We start from the raw sequence: 20009 nt of genomic DNA, 5'->3' as shown, positions 1-20009 counted from the left end.
CTGAACAGGTTTAAAAAGTACATGAAGTCCTGGTTTCTCTCTTTCCCATTGTGTTACAGGTAGGGCTTTTTTTTTTTTGTCAAAAGTTTCAAAATAGAAAATGCAGGTTTGGAAGAACGAAGCAAAATGTTTTTGTAGGAACAGGCCTGCATATTTTTCAATACTCTGTTTATGTAAATGATTCTAGTCTCTATTAGCTGAAAGGAATATTCTCAAAACATACAATTCAGCTTCTGTCGAGTCTCAGATAATTCTGAATCTATTTTCAGTGATTCTATGAATGACATATCATATGACACAATAGGCCATTTTTTTTCCCTCGCGTTATAAAAGAAACGTTCTGTGGAAATATTTTGGTTTTATTTTAGCCAGACGTGGTTGCCAGTACTTTCCCAATAGAGTGATAAGCCTTTAAGGAAACAGGTACTGTGAATAGAACTATCTGCCAAGATATCTTTTCCAAATTTATCACAAGTGATTACGTGATTTTTCACTATAGTTTTAGATCTAGATTTAGTTTTATAGTTTTAGATCTAAAGAAGTACCCCTGATTTTACAATTGGATCTTAAAACATATTTTTGAAAAATGGGAAGTCTTCCAGGCAGGGTTTAGAAGACTAAACCCATGATTCTCAAATTCTCATCCACAGATTACTGGGAATGCTCACTGTTCTCCTTTTATCTGGCTGTTAAATCACATTAAAAATGGCTAAAAATACACTAAGTACTTTCCTAATTTTCCATATTGCTTTATGGCAATTGCTTTAGTTACGGCAGGAACATTCTGTCATTATGAATAGGGAAAGATGTGGACCACTGGATAATCTCTCTGCTAACGTGTTATTCATGAGATGGAAACGTTTGAGATTGCCTTATGTAAACTCTTCTAAAGTGGGATTAATTGAATAAAATGACGATGAAAATAAACACTACACATCACTTATATATGTCAGGCAAATAGGCCCTGGTGGCTCCTGGGGATTGTTGTCAGGACAGCAGTGTAGTCTGCCACCTACTGTCTTGCATCCAAGAGATTGTCTTACCAGCATGTTTTTTAAAACTGAAGGGGTAAGCAAATAGCATCTTAGTTGGACATAGATCTTAGGTCTGTGCTTTGCTGACAACCATTATTAAAACTGAAAGAAAATGACTCTTTATTTAAAGAGACAATATTTTTAGTCTTACTAGAGTAGCCTTCAAAAACACTGCCCTTGAGTCATGCATGACTTTTTTCACCTCAACTGCAGAGGCTGCAACAGAACTTGGTAACTGTAGAGGTGCTACGTCCAAATAAAAATGATTCTGCAACAAACTCCCTGAAGAAGGCAAACAAATTCTGGGGCTTTTCTCACTTGAGTTTACATGGTGTTTCATTGTAACAGGCAACAAATGTTACAGGAAATATTTCTAAAGCTATCATTATGAAACTGATTTAAAAACGCAGCCAATTTTGAGTAGAAATTCGAATGAGTGCTGTCATTGCCCACAAAATGTGTTCTGCTGATGGAATCTGTGTGAGATGAAATGTCTGCCAGCCTGACACCATGTACACATGAAAGAGTAAAAGAGGAAGTTGGTTTTTTTTGTACATCACACTTTTCAAAATGCTTTCAAGTGATCATGCTATTTCTAGGTATGGCTATTGATTCTGAATAAAAATGACAGTTAGGATAAAGGTTGAAGCAGAACCGCCTATGACATTCACTATCAGAGAGGAGTACGTGCGGTTCTAAGAGAGAGATGTCGGCATAACTTTTAACACAGCCACTTGCTTTTATCTCCTGGCGTTTCTCAGAAGGGATTCACGCCTTTGCACGTGGCAGCCAAATACGGGAGCCTGGAAGTGGCGAAGCTCCTGCTGCAGCGCCGTGCCTCTCCGGATTCAGCTGGCAAGGTACTGGCGCGGGGGCTCAGGGGCAGAAGTCAGCCGCGGTGCGGCTGCTCCTTTCGGGAAATAACTGTGTGAAACAGACGTACGAAAGAAGGGGGCAGCTGCTTTCACCTGATCGCGTTAGCTTTACTGCATTCTCCCGAGGGTGATGGTTAGGTACGCGCGCTTTGGAAACTGCATTTACTGAATCTGTTGGTTTTATATGTTTTTACCCTGCTCATAGAAGGGCACACTATGAACAGCTCTAGAACAGGTATGTTTCTGGGGCTCAGGAAAAAAAACTATTCCATTCAGCTGTTTGGTCTGTAAAAATCTTAATTCAAAACCAGGAGGGCAGGATCCGTTTCTTTCCTGTGCTGTAAGGATTGCTTGTCAGGGAGCTGCGGGGAGCCAGCGGCCCAAAACCGGCTGTGCGCCCCGGGAGCAGTCAGGCAGCTCAAATTCATCCTCCACCGCTTCTCCTTCCTGTTAAACCCAGCCCACTAACCGCTGGCTAAATATTATTTTTGGTCCACGTTTCTAATATTAAAAACAGGCATTCATGGTTTATGAGTTTAGCCCCACCAGCGTGCTCGCTAACCCGTTAACGGTTATTCGCCGCGCCTAACGCAGTAACCGCCCTTTGCAGAACGGCCTCGCCCCGCTGCACGTCGCGGCGCACTACGACAACCAGAAGGTGGCGCTGCTGCTGCTCGAGAGGGGCGCCTCCCCCCACGCCACCGCCAAGGTGAGCCCCGCCCCGTCAACGGCCGCCGCCAACGGCCGCCGCCAGCGGCTCCCCTCCCTCCCTCCCTCCCTCCCTCCCTCCCTCCCGGCGGGCGGTGCGAGGAAAGCGGGGCTTTCTCTACGGAAAGTGGGGTGAAATCGTTCCCCTCCGCCCTTTAACTCTTCAGCTCTTAACGCAGTGCAGGGGGGAGCTGCTGGGGGAGAGGGTTGATCGCTGAAGGGCGTTATGGCGATGTGCTCCTACCCTGTCGCGTCATGCTCGCGCCTGTCGTACCCCTTCCTTTTCGCTGAAAATTAAGGACGGCTGATTATCAGCTGCAATGAGACATAGGGAAGCAGTCTGCTTTGTCGGAAACTGTGCAGCACCTTCTTTTGCAGATGAGTTGCTGAATCAGAAAGTATTTATGGATTAATGGTTTGACTTTTATTCTAGACAGATTAAAGCTGTCTGTTCCAACTGGTGCTTTGCCATGCAGAGCCCAACCCTCCTCTTAAAAGCAAAACTTAGTAATTTTATGAAGAGCTGTGGGTGTTACATGAGCGTAAAACCCTTGAGAGAAAAATGTGGTTACAGCCTTTCTCAGTACTGCCCCCTTACTTGCTAGCTGGGGGCACCACGTATCGAGCATGTGACTCTCCACTCAAACATAGCCACTGGAGGCTGAAAGCAGTGAGAAATCTCACCAGATGCATGTGACACTGCAGTACTTAGTCTCTGAGGGTGCCTAAGAGGTGGGATAATGCTTGACATGGAGACAATGTCTTGGGGCAGTAGCCACAAGTTGCAACACGGGAGATTATTCAGTTAGATATAACGAAAGAAATGTGTGGTTCGCAGTGTGGTTGGTCAAACATTGGAACGAGTTGCCTGAGGGGGTGGCAGACTCCTTGGAGATGTTCAGAATTTGGCTAGGCAAATTCCTGAGCAACCTAATATAACTGGGGAGTTGTTATTGGTTTCAACCAGATGACTTCCTGCCTAAACGATTCTATGATTCTTTCGGACCTTCTTTGAAGAAGAAGTAGTAAACGTATGTATGTGTGCGTGTGCCTAAGTCCGCTTCTGTGTCCGTGAGTTTTAATCATAATTGGAACTCATTTAATATTGTCTCACAGTAGAAACCTTTTAGTAGGAATTGAAAAGGCATATGCAGGATTCCTTCTGGGATTAGGAATAGTATTATGATCTCACTAGGTTAGGCAAAGGCTACTAAAAGAGAGAAATAACAAGAAAGTTGTTACTGATTTGAGAATGTTCTGACTGGTATGGGACTGCTATTATATATTCCATTAAAAAGAGGTGGCCTGTCTTTTCAGTGAATACGTAAGAACTGTTCTTTCTACTGTTGTGTGTGGAGAGTAACAAAAGCTGCAGTTGGAACAAGGTAGTTTCATAATGCTCCCCTTCAAAAAAAGTCCAGACCAACCAACCAAAGCCCTCTAAAGAGGCTGTTTGTTAGAACCCAGAGTTTTCCGCATAGTGCATTCTAAAGCCATTAAAAATTGGAAGTTTTCTTCTTGCCAAAAAATATGATGTCTGCTTTGCTTAAGTGGTTAATTCGAACTGAAAAACACTCCTCTCTGTGTTTCCAGACAGTAACATGACTGACACATGTATCAAAATTCCATATGCAAACGCAGATCTACCCACACACTGCAAAAAAGCATAACGCAGTGAAGGGTGTTCACCCATCACTTTTCCAGAGAATGTCACTCATCAGTCAAAAGTGAATATTTACAGCCTAGGGTATTTAAAATGTAGGTGTCAAAGTCAGGATAATTTGAAGGTATCAGATTGCTGTCAGCTGTAGCTTTGCTCTAGTTTGGAAGGGGAAAATACAGATGGCCGAAGCATCAGAAGAGCCAGACCACATGGGAAATGTTTTGCCTTCGGAACATAATGAGCTCTCATCTCTGGGATAGTGGGGAGCATAGAAAAAATATTGTTTTAAGGTATCTGACTTCATACACTTGTATAGCTGCTGTGTTAACTTTCCTCTCATTTTGTTTTCCTGACTGGTGTTAGAATGGATACACCCCTCTGCACATTGCTGCAAAGAAAAATCAGATGCAGATAGCTACCACTCTATTGAACTATGGGGCTGAGACCAACATTTTGACCAAACAGGGAGTGACCCCACTTCATTTGGCCTCCCAAGAAGGTCACGCTGACATGGTGACCTTGCTTTTGGAGAAAGGATCTAACATCCATGTGGCAACAAAGGTAACTCTCAACGGGAGGCAAAGTACTATGGTGGGAGTGTTCAGTGTGGTGCAAAGTGCAGTATTGGAATGATGTCACATTCTTAGAAATTCTCCACTTCGTTATGTACGTTTCTGTGAATTTCCACAAGTGAGAACAGGTGGATGAACAGTGCAAGTGAGAAGAGGATGTCTAGGACTGGCAGATAGAGATTAACCAGTTAGCTTATATAATATCATTAATAGCTGTGCTGGGTGACACTCAGGAGGAGCTGCAGCTGTTTGCCATGACAAGAGGAAAATGATGCAACACCTAGCTCTGCTAGAAAGGTTACTTTAGACAAAGAGGAGAAAAGACGGGCAAGAGAAAATTGTTTCCAAGTCATTCAGGAAGGCAGGACAGCAGTAGTTTTGCTGTGCTGCAACCTTGCTGTCTTTCAGATGTTTCACATATGTTTCCAAAGCCTTGCTTTAGATGCAAAGGATGAGGAATGTAGCGTTCTGGAGTTTGTGGGTCCCTGGGTTGATTTAACAACATGTAACAGAAACCTGAGAGCTGCAATCGAAAATAGTTCAGTGGTTATGCCAACCAAAGCACTTTTTATCATGTATTTACCCTTTGGCCTTCTTGCCCATGTGGAAGAAATTAGCAGTGTCCAGCAACGAGTAAAACAATATTATTTGAGTAGCAAGTAAAAAAAAAAATCCTAAGGAGGACCTTTCTGATCATTTGGATTTTCGTGATTGTATGTGACAGCTACTTCATAGAAAATCAGCTGATTCCTCAAAAAACACCCCATTACCTACTGTAGGTCTTCATAGGTCACCAGTTTTATCCAGGCATTTGTATAAAACTTAAGATCAAAAGCCTGCAGCTTTTGCTCAGACAAGTGAAAATGGAAGGCCCAAGCTCTCATTGTCTGGTGTTAATGCAATAGCCTGTCTAACCAATGAAAAACAAGGTGTTTTTCATTTCTCTGGTAAAATCAGTTTCATGCCTTGTTCGAAGGCAAGTACCATGTACATCACTGCAAGCTTTTACTTAAGGTTGCATCCATTTCTTTGGAATTTTTGAATGGCATGTATTTTTGGAGTTATTTTCTTCGTTCTGACTCATGCCTGCAGTCGTCAAGGTTCCCTCTCCTGTCTGAGGAGTGGGAAGCATGGTGAATATTCTTCCTACCCTAATTCATTAATGGGCTCCTCAGCTTCCCCAGTAGTGTTGTTGGGTAAAATCCAAGCGTCGTTGATGCCTGTAAGGTTTACTCTATGATTATGGTGACGTGATTGCTTTGGAGCTGTTTGTCTGTCAAAATAGGAAAAGGATCAACTCTAGTTTTGTTTAAAAATCCATATTTAGAAGTTGCAGTTAGGATCTCCTCATGTGTTAATGATGACAAAATGAAAAAATCTAAATTTCTTTCCTGGTGTAAAGCAGTTTGTTATTATTATTATTTATTTATTTGCTTGTTTTTTACATCTCCAGACTGGACTGACGTCTTTACACCTTGCAGCTCAAGAGGATAAAGTGAATGTAGCTGAAATCCTGACAAAACATGGTGCAAACCAAGATGCTCAGACAAAGGTAAATCATGGAGTGGCTACTGTCTCCAGTGTGCCAAAAGATACTATGATTGTAAAGGAATGTTCCACTGAGCTTGCAGTTTTACTTATTCTGTTCTTTTATCGTAGCTGGGTTATACACCTTTAATTGTGGCATGTCACTATGGAAACATCAAAATGGTGAATTTCCTTCTCAAGCAGGGAGCAAATGTTAATGCTAAAACAAAGGTAAAGAATTTTTCATTGCTTGCTTTGCTCTTTATTATGAACTTGGTAACCCAGCAGTTCTAATACATACCACTAGGTGTCCTTTCCACTAGGAAGTCTGTGATTATTCATGCACAGTAGGTGACAACAGCTGTTGAATTTTAATGGTAGCGAAATGCCTTCTCTCTGCTGCATCTTGCTGGGTAGTTAACTCTTTGGTTGTGCGTGAGAGAGAGATAAAAAGAGAATCCATTCTATTTTATTTTATTTTTATTTGCAAGTAACAAATACAAGTTTGTTTCTCATCTCATTTACACATATTTTACAGCAGTATAATCACCAGTGTGCTGCCAGACTAATAATTAGCAGTTCAGAGACTTTGGGGGTGATGTCAAGTTCTCTCCAGTCTGATGGGGGAGTGGAGTGGGAAGAGTTACAGCTCAGAAAAGTGTGGGTGGCCTGACTTGGGGAAAGAAGGCAGCAGCAGTGAGGGAATACAGCCTACTGAAGACAGGTTTGGGTTTTTTTGGAGAGGGAGCTGGGTATGCTGTTACTGATCAGTTCTATTGAACTGGACCAAACTGCAAATAGGTAAGGTCTGAATGTAATCCACTGGCTTCAGCAGTTTCTTCCGGTATAAACTGGTTTGTGCAACAGCATTTGTGTGGTGCATTTTGTATCAAGAAGTGTAGATCTCCCTGAGTTTTGATGACTGTAATGGTGTGTTGCATCCCAGATATCATCACATCACCCTTATCAGAAAGAGAAGGCTAACTCAGGAGCTGCAGGACTTCAGATTAGTTAAAGCTAGCATCATACAATAGCTAGCTCCTCACTATTTTCTGGATGTTTGAGCTTCATTGTGAAGGACTGAATCCATTGATAGCTCCGGTGACACGCTTAGTGTTTGTAAGTCACAATCAAAATCACAGACTCGCAATCTGCTGATTGTTCCATCCATTGGTTCCATTTCTCAGTGTAGGACTATTTCATCACAGTGGCGTCAGCTGAATGCGGTCAGCCACAGTTAGCAAAATAAATAAATAAAAGCCTTGACAGGAGTAATGCTTGACCCATCCTTTGTGCAGTCATCCAAAATAAACGGGGAAAAACAGAGATTCCAGAAGAACTGGCAACACTCTTAGAAAAGCAGCTGATAAGCATTAATAAAGCAGACATGAGCAGGATCCAAATGGTAGCTGCCAAGACATTCAGATGAGTTATTTAGAGTCTAATTAGAGCGACGATGCCTCTTTAATATTAGGCCTCGTTCCATGACTATGGGGCTAGTGGACTCAGTGGTCCAGGTTTCTGGCTCCAGTTCCCCTAGGTATTCCACTTATTTAGAATAATTTCATTAAAATCAGCAAGTTTGTTTATATTAGCAACAGAACGACAGTGACTGATATGACAGCATGGTACAGTGGTTCTCCAAAACCCATGTCAGGGGAGCCATAAAAATCCTCGCAATCTGTCAGCTAGTACTGTGGACTCAGTTTAAAGAGCAAATCCACCCTGGCTGGATTCAAGATAGACATGTTAGAGAATAAATAACCTCTATTACAGCCAGTTCTTTAAATAGAGAAGGCCTGCAGGATGCTTTGTGCGGTCTCCAGTGAAAAATAATGTACCTGAACTCTGTTTTAAAGGACTTTCTTGATATTTAAGTAGAGATAATAAATTTATGGGCACTATAGCCTACAGTAAAATCCTACTTTGTTTTCTCACTAGGGTACTGTAAATGTAAGAAGTGTAACAGTTCTAAATAAACTGGTTATTTAACTAGTGAAATAACTATCACCATTTAACTAGTAGTACAAAGTGTTACTTGTGTCCATCCATTCAGCTACAAAAGAAATAAATCTTAGTGTGTCACAGAAGCCCAAAAGGCCAGCGTGAAGCCTCCAGGTTTTACATGAGTGTACAGTGAAATTAGTTTGGTGCTTTCTCCCAGTTTATTTTCTGCTTACTTTCAAAGCTAATTGCAAATAGTGTTATAAATGAATTGCCTGACTGGACTTGCACAATACCATCTCCGATCAACTAGCTGAAGTTACTCTGGCTCTGTTTCTTTATTGTGTAACATCAGAATGAATCACTGGAGCAGATAAATATACAGAATTGAACACGTTTATTAGTACAGACAGCATGTACGTATTTTTCAGTGTAATTATGGCTTGGCCAGGCCTTTTGAGGCCAAAGTAAAGCTAAAATTGATTGACATTTGTAATAGGTATAGATTGTTGGCCTTTTTAAAAGCAAATGGACTCAGTCACTGCTGTTAAATTATATATAATTTAAATTGACTTAAATATTTTAAAGGCAAGTCCTTGACCACCTTTTAAAAACATAAGATGTGAGAGGAAGAAAAATGTTCTCTGCCTCTTCTAGTATTCTGGGTCTTCAGTATGCCATTTTAACTTTACTGTTTCTCCTTGTTCCTATCTCTGTTTTGGGGAACAGGGGATTATCTGTCTTTCTGGAAATTGCTTATATTGTGAGATGTAAGATGATTTGTGAATATGAATATTATCTTCCTTTCTGTTTTCATTACTTTGGGGAAGGAATGCTATTATTGCTGAAGATTTATTATCTTGGGGTGAATTGATTGCATACATTTTTTATTCAAATGTCTCCAAAGGGGAAGGAAGTAAAATGAAGTGTCTGATCTAATTGCTGGTGGTTCTTGTTATTTGTTTGTTTGCTTTTATGGTAACCACCATCAACAACAGAATGGATACACCCCTCTCCATCAAGCTGCTCAACAAGGCCACACTCACATCATCAATGTTCTTCTCCAACACGGGGCCAAGCCCAATGCCATCACCACTGTAAGTCTGTGAAATGTCTGTGGGACTTGCTTCCCTGGACAGTTCTTTTCTTTCCTTTTCTGGGGGCTGAGAGCAAGCCTTTGTTTTGGTGAAAGTATTCCTCCTACAGCTGGTTGTCAGATGTGTAAATGTAACTTCCTTTCCTTTTCCTCTTAAGACAGCTCAGATTAGCTATAACCCATTGTGCACTGAACTAAACATGAGATGAGGAAACTGAATTCTAAACTACAGTGGCAGGCTGGCCATCATTTGTTCAGTTGCCCTCTGACTCAACTTTTCTGTCTGTAAAATGATGTCATGATAAGATTTTTTTCATAAAAATTGGGGGGAATTCAGAACCTGCATTTCTTTGAAGATTTGGACCCAAGTCTCTGTCCCCCTGTTTACTAGAGCTCTGTTTCAGGTTCCTACTAAGCTCACTGATGCTAAGGCCTTCTCAAAGAGCGTGTTTGCTCTTTGAGCTCTGCATATATATACCTCTAAATAAATATATATTTATGTTTGTATATGTCTGTGTGTGTGTATATACATACATGCGCGCACACACACACTCTCTCAACGTATGTATGTATATATACCTCTAGTGGTAGCTCCTTCATCACAGTCAGGCAGGAATGGAACTCTCCTCTTTCATGTTAATATTGTTATTAGTCACTTCTACTTGGACAACCTTTAAAACACAGCCAGAAGGTCCAAAACCTCAATGGCCTTCTCCAGAGTGGCTCAGGTTACCATGTGCGTACATTGCGCATTCTTAAATCCAGCGCTGGTGGCCTTTTTGGTCCTGGGAACAGCCATGTTGAATAATCTGCTGTGAAGTTATCCAAGAGACCAGTTTACGTGCCAGCCTGTAAACTAAGGGACTCTTGTAGTCAGCTTCTGGGACTAAAATTTTGCTGTGTATATTCAGTTGAAAGTCTCTTTACTTGCTTTCAGTCCTTCTGTTAGGGCTGTCATAGCCCAAATCTAACCTGCATCCAAACACAGTCTTAAACATGTATCTTCACTGCACCGTGTGCATGCTTTCTCAGGTGCTAACTCTTTTCTTGTCCACACGTACCAATCTTTAGCTTGAGTTACAGGAGAATTTCAACCTGAGACAGCTGGCACAGGGATATGGGATTGGGATATGGGCAGCTGAAGAGCAAGTGATAGTAATAGACAAACCATTCATGCTGTGAGGATGCCAATCTATTTACTATGTGCTGCTAATCCACACACCTTGTGTTGCTTCAGAGTTGCCGAATTAGAGTAACGCGGAAGAACTTAAATTAGAGATGACGAAAGCTAGCGCTGAAGTAGAGAGAAGCCCTCAGGTTGCACACTGCAGTGACGTCACAAGACAAATCATTCTATTGCGAAGAGACATAGATTGGCTTTCCACAATTCCTCCAGTGTGCCAAGACATTCTCCTTTAGTTCAATAAAATAAAAAAGTTCTTACACCTCTTTACAAAGAACTGTGGAATATGTCCCTTCCTTCCCTCCCCAAATTCAGTGATATAGGGAGCAGGGATTGTCACGCCATGCAGAACCAAGTAACTGAGGGCTTCTTCTGTGGTCACTTAGGCTGAACTGGCTGCCAGTCACCTAGGCCAGTTCTGCAGGGAAGATGTGTCCTCAGAAGTCTTAGATGATTTAGCTAATTTCTGATGCTTCATTTTTTTTCTTCTATTCATTAAGAAAGTTCATTAATTTTGCTATGTATTGTAGATGGCCTTATGCTGGACCATATTTTGCAGCAGTTTGAGTAGAATTTCAAATGCAGCGAGACAGATGGTGATGTAAATCACTGTTCATTTACAGTAACAATTTAAGTTTGTAAAATTGAATATACAAATAGCTATCTCCCAGGCTATTGTAATGTTCCTGATAATGAAGGATAAATAAATAGTCCTAAATAATTACTAAATTATCATTTTAATGTCCAGTTGATAAGTTGTGCATCTACACATCATGGGTATTTAAAATGAAAATAACATTATTTAAATGGAAAATACTTCCAAAACTCCAAGGCTTGTGTAGGTTGTTCTAGTGTTTGTTATATCGTTAGCTTTTGTATACTTTTATTATGCATATGGATATGTTATAAGGAGGGATACAGGTGTATTTGGAGAATACAGCTGTAATCTTGTATTCCCCAAAGGAGCATTGTATGTGCCAAAGATTTAAATAATTACCACTGAAAGCGAAACTGTAAGATTTTAGAATACTTTTTTTTTTTTTAGAAGACTATCCCTAATATAAAACAGTATATGCAAAATAAAGCATCAGCTTCTTCAGGCAAGACACATTCTGCATAGTAGAATTTTACTACTTTAGGGTTAAAGCATACAGCACTTTTTTATTTAGAATAGCAGGCAGATGTAAGTGTGTTGTGTTACCATGGTAATCAGGACTATAGTCTTAAAGAAGTTACAAAGACAGAGTCAGATGTAATGGTAAAAAAAAACAGTGATTTTCCTAGGCTGTGCCTTGTTTTGGATGGAAATGCTGGCTCATGCAGTGTTGAGAGTGATCTCATTGGTTCACATCACAATCCTCCCTCTCATTTCTCTCTCCCTCTCTCTCTCTTTCTCTCTTTTTCTCTTCAGAATGGTAACACTGCCTTAGCTATCGCAAGGCGTCTGGGATACATCTCAGTGGTCGATACGCTGAAGGTTGTAACGGAGGAGATTACTACTACCACAACTGTGAGTTGTAGATGCGTTATAATGTCTTTTTTCTTTTTTCAGAGTGTTGTCTTTTCTCTTCTTACCTCAGACTCTCCATGTATCTCTTTCCTGTGTATTTTCAGTTGTTAGGCCCCCTTTCTGCTGTTTTTTTGCAAAAGTGCTACAATGGTCTGAGCATATCTTTTAAACATGTAGAATTATGTGCAATACATCAGGTTCACCTAACAAAGTCTACGTGAATAGAGATGGCAAACAATCAAAGGCAGAGTAAAATTTGTTTCTAGACATGGGTCTGAGCTGCAAACCTAAACTTTCCAGAAGTTAGGGAGTTGTTTAGATCCTGGCCTGTTGCTCTATTTTTCTTTTCCACAGTCACATCTTCTCAGTCTCTCCTTAGGTTTCAGCACTTCTGTGACACCTGCTAAGGCTCAACTATTGCAGCACACCACAGCAAGCTCCTAGCATTTGGACTGTACCAGCCATGAACTGGTGCCAAGCTTAACGATGCTCGCTAGATGGCTCTGAATCACGTCAGTCTTCTTTTTACTCTAGTCACTTTCAGTTCAAATAGATCCTCTTGTTCCAAAACATGCAAAAATCTTCCCTTATTTTCCCAGTACTCACGCTTTTGGTGGTCTCTATTTTGACTTCATGGTTTGTGAACAGTAAGTGCTTGAACATCGGCAAGTTGATACTGTTGCTTTAAGCCAGGAAAAACATATATTTTGATGCTCTGAGAGGGAAAGGGTCTCTCTCTCTGGACTCTTACCTCCCATCTACATCTGTTATAGCAGGTGAGAGGAGAGGAGACCAGAAACAGGGTAGTATATCATTTAAGAAATTAATTTTAATATAAATTTCCCTTACTGCATTTTGCCTTGAAATCCTGTTTTGAGATAATACTTTTTTTTTTTTTTTAATGCAAGAAATATTAGAAGTCTAGAAAACCTACCAGAACTAGCTGCTATTCAGGAGGTCAGAGATGAAAAATCCAAGAATTACGTAAAAGATGCTGCTGCTCAATTAGGGGGGAGAGACAGAGGAAAACAAGAGGAGTAAAAAGGAAGGGAAGAAATCCAAAGTATTCTGAAAAGAAGTGGGAAAATAGTTTTGATTTTGTCGCATTCTGACATCAAGTCCCACTGCGAACTGAGGAAGATGGAATAAAAGTAGCATGACATAAGGTTATAAATAGAGTGAGCTATGATTTATTAATGAGCTGCAAAAATCAGATTGATTCAGGTTTGGACAAGTAAATCCACCCTAATTCCAGAAGTCTCTTAATAAGGAATGTGTACTTCGTGTATTTAATTGTAAAGCACATCACACAGGTACATGCACAAACACATACGTATCTATACCGGGATTCAGAAAAAAAGCCTAGATAAAATTGTCAGGAAGCCCTGGCCTTGTTTTCAAAAGTGTATTTTTTAGCCTAAAATGACACCTTTGCTGTTCCCCTTTATTGTGTGCTGTCACACTTTTTTCCATTCGTGCCTGATACAAGTTTCAACTTCCTTGGTATCGTACATTGCATAACACCATAGAGCCCTATGTCTTGTTAAATATAGGTATAATGTTTAGTAATAATAGGTATTACACTATGAAGAGACACCTGTGAGTGAGTTACTTTGGATAAATGTTTCTTTAAACTATGAGAGTAATGGACCTTTCTATCAGATACCAAATGCTTGAGGTTTAGGACTGAATCAAACACTCAAACTTAATTGCATAGTTGACCTCTAATACTAACAGGACAAGATTTCAGATTTCTCTTGCATGCAGTGTGCAAAACTAAGTTCAAGCCAGAGAAGCACTGTTTTTAAAAGTCAGATGGGAACCCTCAGCAAACTCAGCAATTGTTCAAATGTGAATTTGTCTGACTCTTGTACGTATTTCAGGGTTATATAAAATGTAAATCCTTGGCATTGGTGGTAGTGGGGAATGTTGATTAAACATAATTTTGAAGAAATGCTAAAAGGGAGGGATAAATAGCAGGCACCCTCTGTAAAAAAGTTCCCCAGATGGTGAGGTTGGTATTGCCAACTCAGAACATAGCGTTTACCACTGAAAAAAAAGATGCTGTCACCATAGCTACTTCATTCTCTAAGGTTGTAGCAGAGTGATTTATGGAGGATGTTAGGCTGATGCTCTGTTAATATTCAAGTCACTGGTACTTCAAATGAGGAAAAATCTCCAGTGCAAAAACCTTTGGTCTGACTTTGAACACATTTTCCTCTTATTAGCACCACTGTTGCTGCTAGTGGAAATAGGTGAATATAGAGCAACAGGGAGAATGCAGTCCACTTCCTTTTGCTGGGCAATTGGAGATGAATAGAAAATAAATCTTTGCCTAATGTATTTGATATCAAATGAGCTGGACTTTGAAACGTTTACTATAGAGTTAAGTTTGGGGATACTTAAACAAATAGGCATAGACTTCCTCTGGACAGATAGATATATGAGGAGCTTTGAGTCAATCATGCTGTACTGCTGTTGAGTAAGGAATCACTGAACGTACATACAGGCTTATTGTACGTGCATGTGAATTATTCTGTGTCACCCTGGCCCTACAATGAAAATTAGAAATGCAGAAGCCTAATGCAAAGCATCTAAAATAAATTACATAACTGTGTTCTCAGGGGCACTAAACAGTAGTGACTTTGAGAAGTAGATATTGAACAATTTTCAGATTGGGCCATTCATGTGGCTAGACTTGATTTTCAAATTATGCAAATGTTTGTCATTTTTAATGTGCCTACCATCTACAAAATTTCTAATTTTGTATAAAAAATTTTGGTTAAGAAAATTAATTCCCAGGTTCTGTTGGGAATTGATGTAGCATTGCAGTTGGTACAACATTAATGATTCATGTTGAGTTCAGTGTTCTGGAGATGACGGTACAGATTTTTTTCTTTTTTTGAAAAACACGCACACAAACATGCAAAATTCTGTTTTCCAAACCTTGTTTCAGTTGTTAAATTATGTAATGTTTTTCTTATATTGAAAGGAAAATCAGGAAAGAAATTAAGTATCATTCCTTCTCTGTAAATAAATAATAATGTTGAGCGCATTAGTCAGGCACCAGACTGTTATTACACAGGACTTGTACAAACATAATTTATGAATAAATTGACATCAAGATAAAGAAACCTGAACTACCAGGGCCTGCAGATCTAAGTTAGTAAAAAGACAATGTGCAATGTACTTGGAATGCTTTTTGTGAAGATACGCTATACCTGTAGTATGTACTAGAGTATTCTGACATCTTTTCACTTCTGTGTTCTTCTAATCAAATGGACTTGGTACGTAACCTAGGATTGGGAACCACATTATATTATATAAATTTTGGTCATGCAAGAAACAAAAAAACCCCTGGCACTTGTGTCTCCTGGGTGGTCCAGTTCTTTCGCCTTTCTTCAGAAGCTGAGCACCCTGCTTCTGCCCTTGGTTGTTTTTCTGGCTTTTAAGTTATTTTCCTCAGGGAGCCTACAAACTGGCAGTAGAGAATTTGGATTACACTTTGTGTAATTACAATTACAATACCAATAAATTGGCAATTGCATATAGTGCTTTCCACTTCACTTGAAAAATATACTACCCCCTTCACTTGGATTTCCTTCTTCAGTCCAGTGTCAGTGATTTTTTGATTTAGGATTGACTTGTGCTCACTGCTGTATTGCAGAAGCGATGAGGTCAGTATCACCTAAGCGTTAGCATGCTCTGCATCTGTCACAGCTGGCTTTGTCGCCCTACTGCTGCCTGACATTTCTGTCTGAGGAGAGCCATGGGAACGCGGGGGAGAAGAAAGTCAGGTATATATTGGTGGAGGCATTGCTGAATGCAAACTAATTTTTCAGCATAGAGCAGGTGTTAGGAAAAACACTACAATGGAAATAATTCATTTCTGGAATCATGAAAAAGATTTAATTTAGGAGGCCTAATTGGGATTACCGCTTGAAGCAAATGGCTTTGTCCTTTCCCTGTACTTCAGGAAAGTAAATTGAAAACTGCTGTCTCTCTTAATATATTTCAAAAACGTAAAGCAGACTTTTAAATCAAATTTCCAAAATAGTTGCACTGTTGGCAACTTTGTTATTTATAAAAATGCAGTATCTTATAAAAATCAAGAATAGTGTCTTTATTAAGTTTGTTAGACATGTAGAAATATAAAACTAAATCTGGAAATACCTAGTAAGTCTTGCATAACAAAAATTGCTATTGACTTCACTGCTTGATATCAATGGACACCTTTGCCAAGAGCACGTTGTATAAGAGCCCCAGGGTTGGCTGACATTAATTGTCACTCAAATTGTGTGCTTTTTCACTCCTCCTGCATATAGCATTAATTTATGCTTGTTAGATCCCATCCCCGGTTGGGAGCAAAGTACTACGGCGGTGGGAGTTTCACAAGACACGTGGCATCCTGATGTTCCCCTCCATGCCAGAGGGGCACATCTGCTGCTGTATACCTTATGGGGTGATGTATTGACTCCCCTTCAGAGCTCCTCAGTTCAGCTGACTGGCTGCAGATCTGGGTGGAGCCAAGGAAACGTATTTTTTTCTGTTGTGACTAATGCTGTTTCTGATCACTCCTCTTTTTTAAGTCTGTGCCATTTTATCTTCTGCGTTACAACGCACTGAAGAGTCTCTTGTAGGCAACTTTCTCGCACCTTGCGCTTCTCATAATTCCTCTCACTATGTTCTTCATCTCTTTCCCCGGTGTATATCTTGATGCTAAGAGGATATCCCTCTTCTTTGTTCAGGGTCCCTCAGCATCTTCTGTTTCATAAAATCAGATGAAAAAATTCTTCCAGCGTTCTCCTACTCCATGCTCTCTCTCACCTAAGCAACGTAATCCCGACTGTCCTTGTTCCGTACTTGCTCTGTGTCATGATATTTGTAAGCTTTTAGGTGCACAAAATACATCAGAACTTCTGAATAATTTTATTCTAATGTGTGCATGATTTCGGGGAATATACATGATGTAGGAAAGGGACATCATTTGTACACAGTGTATAGTCACTTTTTGGTGGGAGAACTGTTTCAAGTGATCTATCTAAACATTTTGCATGTTTTTTAGTTTAAAAGTTTCCAGTTGTTCATAACTCCATTTCCAAATGCTTTACCATTTAATAATTTCCATATGCCACATACAACTTCTGTGAAGCTTTTCTGTAGACATTACCTAATTCATTTTAAAATCATCTTGGAAATACTGAGCTGAGTTATTCTCTGTGCACCATTTATAAATAAATTCACTGAGACCTTTTCTTTTCTTTTCTTTTCTTTATTTTTTCTAGTTAGCTTATTATCTTTTTTTTTTGTACGCTTCTGCCAGAGTAAATGCTACCTTATAGTAGTCCAGAGAGCAAGAGCTTCTGAAGTAAAGAAGAAAAACAAAATGGGAAGGAAGGGGAAGCACATTATAAAATGTCTCAGCAGATCCCACTGCTGCTGCTTTTGAAAATATCCTGCTGTAAACTTTTTTTCTTCTTGTGATGTTTGATTTGAGAATTGTTGATTCTGTCTTTGCAGACTGTAACAGAAAAGCACAAGCTAAATGTACCTGAAACAATGACCGAGGTCCTGGATGTTTCAGATGAGGAAGGTGAGTTACTTCACTAAGTTCCCGTTCCATATCACTTATGCCACCTGTAATATAGGCTTAAGATAGCTGCGTAAGTGCTTTGACGTTTTCATTTTGCAGTTCTTGAAATTATGTTCTATGCAGTAGCTTTTTTAAAATGATGTGCTCATTATGGGATTTGAATAAGAATGCCAAATATTGACCCAAACCAGAATCCTAGACCCATACTTCTTTTTCAACACAAGCTTCTTATAATCTTTTCAGAACCAAATCCTCAAATGTGAGCATTTCTCAACTTGAGATTTTAAAAAATCAAGTGTAATGGGCTTGATCCTCCTATAAAGAGGTATTTGAGCAATAAACTTTTTGGATCAGTGCCACCTACTTCAGATAAACATATTGAGGAGTTCTGCTTAATTGGAAACATTCCTGTAAGAAGATGCATAAGGTGGAAGGTGAGGAGACAGTTCCTTTGGGGACCTTTTGGCACATGCAAAAGACAGATACATACAGTGTAACATAAAATAACAACATGCTGATAACTTTGGCACTTTGGTCTCCGACTCTATTCCAGGTACAGAGAGGCATATGTTACATCGCTTAGCTAAGTTCCAAGAAAATTTCTGAGGACTTCTGGAGGGATTGATAAAGTGCTGCAGTTTCATACTGCACAGAAATAAGGAAATAGCTTAAGAAGATACATTTATAAAAGTTTATGACTGACTTCTTACAAATTTTAATCATGATATCTCATAAGGTATACCTACATTTGCACAAATTTGCTAACTACTTTTCAGTTGTTGGCGATGTTACTTAGTATTGCAGTATCTTACATATGCCATATTATATGGTTATTATTCTTTTGTAGAAACACTTTGTAGAGTCACTACAATTTAAAAAAGCCCTAGGGATTTAGGAATCCAGGTTATTGGGTTCTTTTTTGTTTTTTTTTTTCCTTTCACAAAGCACACAAAGGTGCTTGTGGTTCTGAATTACACCAGGAGTTAACGGCATTCATACTCCTAAAGTGTTTAAGTTACTTTTTGAAATGGGAATTAGGCTGATTAGTTACTCTCTTGAGAAAATGCTGTTTGGGCCGCAGAAACTTCTTTTTTAATGCTTACAAAACTGCAAGCAAAGAGAAACAAATGTTTTAATTTGTTGGTATTCAAAAAGAAGTTATTTTCTACTGCAACACGATCAGTTAAGTTATTTCTCTCAGGCTTTGTTTATGCTTAATTTTCTCTTTTTGAAAAGCATCCAGCTACTTGTGTAATGATGATGATAAAAGGCCTTTAAACTGCTTATAGCCTTAGGTTCACATTGTTTCACATTTTCTTCCATTCTTGGGAACTACCATTTAATCATCTTTAAATCCACAAAGCATAGTATTGTCTTTCTACTTCTACAGCATTAACTTATAGGGTATTCCTTTTTCTCAAACCAACTTATATGTTGTACAGCCTTTAAACACTCTGATGATGAACGCTTCAGTGATGGGGAAGCATATAGTGGCACAGGTGCTGTTAGCAGAAGTTCGTGGAGTAAGACTTGCAAATTTTCTCTTGTTGTTTAACTCTGTTAATTTTATTGTGTTGAAGCAACATGAATATGCTTAATCTGGGTGCCTAACATTACTGCTCCTCTTTGTTACTTTTGAAGTGTGACTGGGCCTATGTTTCCTGAGAGGTGGGAGGAAAAAGGGAAGCAGAAAATCTAAAATATTTATTGCTTATATCTTTAATTATATGGGAGAAGTTACTGTGGCCATGTAGCATGACTAATGCTCTTCAGTGCATTACATTAACACTCTCTGCTTTCTGTCACCATCTGACACCTACTGTTTTTCAATAGCTGGCAGATATGAAATAGGTCCTCTGGCACATTGCCTCTCAGGACTCTGTACTGGGCACTCATACTGATAGTGTCTCTGTGATCCTGCTACAGGTTGCTAAGTGGGTTGGTCACAGTGAATGCACTTCATGCCACTGTCCCTGTAAAAACTGTATTGGGAAGTAACGTATTTAGGTTGTTGCAAAAGTTGCCAGCATAGGTGATGTTTACCACAAGAATTTAAAATAGCAGGGAGCTGGAAGACTGGAGAAGTTCTGGTAGAGATGATGAACCTTTTAGTGATGCTGTAGTCTTTGTAAGAGGCTAGCAATAATGTTTCAGCAATGCCGTGTTCTTGGCTGTTTTAAAGTGAACATGATATCTGCTGAAATAAATTTGCATGACATATGAAACCAGACAACTGTAATCATATAATTATAAAGTTGAACATAATAAGAGTAGTTGAGTAAATAAATATTTCATGTCCCGTTG

General features: G+C 39.5%; 1 protein-coding gene across 15 annotated transcripts in view; it reads left to right on the top strand.

Moving 5' to 3' along the window:
* ANK2 (ankyrin 2) overlaps nucleotides 1-20009 on the top strand; it is a 360943-nt gene that overhangs the window by 262886 nt on the left and 78048 nt on the right. For 13 of the 15 annotated variants that reach the window (XM_068941794.1, XM_068941796.1, XM_068941799.1 and 10 more), the window contains 8 exons: nucleotides 1796-1894; nucleotides 2520-2618; nucleotides 4644-4841; nucleotides 6306-6404; nucleotides 6512-6610; nucleotides 9322-9420; nucleotides 12014-12112; nucleotides 17633-17705. In XM_068941794.1, coding sequence (XP_068797895.1) covers nucleotides 1796-1894; nucleotides 2520-2618; nucleotides 4644-4841; nucleotides 6306-6404; nucleotides 6512-6610; nucleotides 9322-9420; nucleotides 12014-12112; nucleotides 17633-17705 — 865 coding nt within the window. The remainder of the gene's footprint in view (nucleotides 1-1795; nucleotides 1895-2519; nucleotides 2619-4643; nucleotides 4842-6305; nucleotides 6405-6511; nucleotides 6611-9321; nucleotides 9421-12013; nucleotides 12113-17632; nucleotides 17706-20009) is intronic. The other 2 variants (XM_068941797.1, XM_068941793.1) reach the window with 1 other exon arrangement.

The sequence above is a fragment of the Struthio camelus genome, chromosome 4, assembly GCF_040807025.1.
Source record: "Struthio camelus isolate bStrCam1 chromosome 4, bStrCam1.hap1, whole genome shotgun sequence".
Lineage (NCBI taxonomy): Eukaryota > Metazoa > Chordata > Aves > Struthioniformes > Struthionidae > Struthio > Struthio camelus.
Note: the sequence above shows the minus strand (reverse complement) of the source record. Positions and strands in the feature narration are given on the sequence as shown.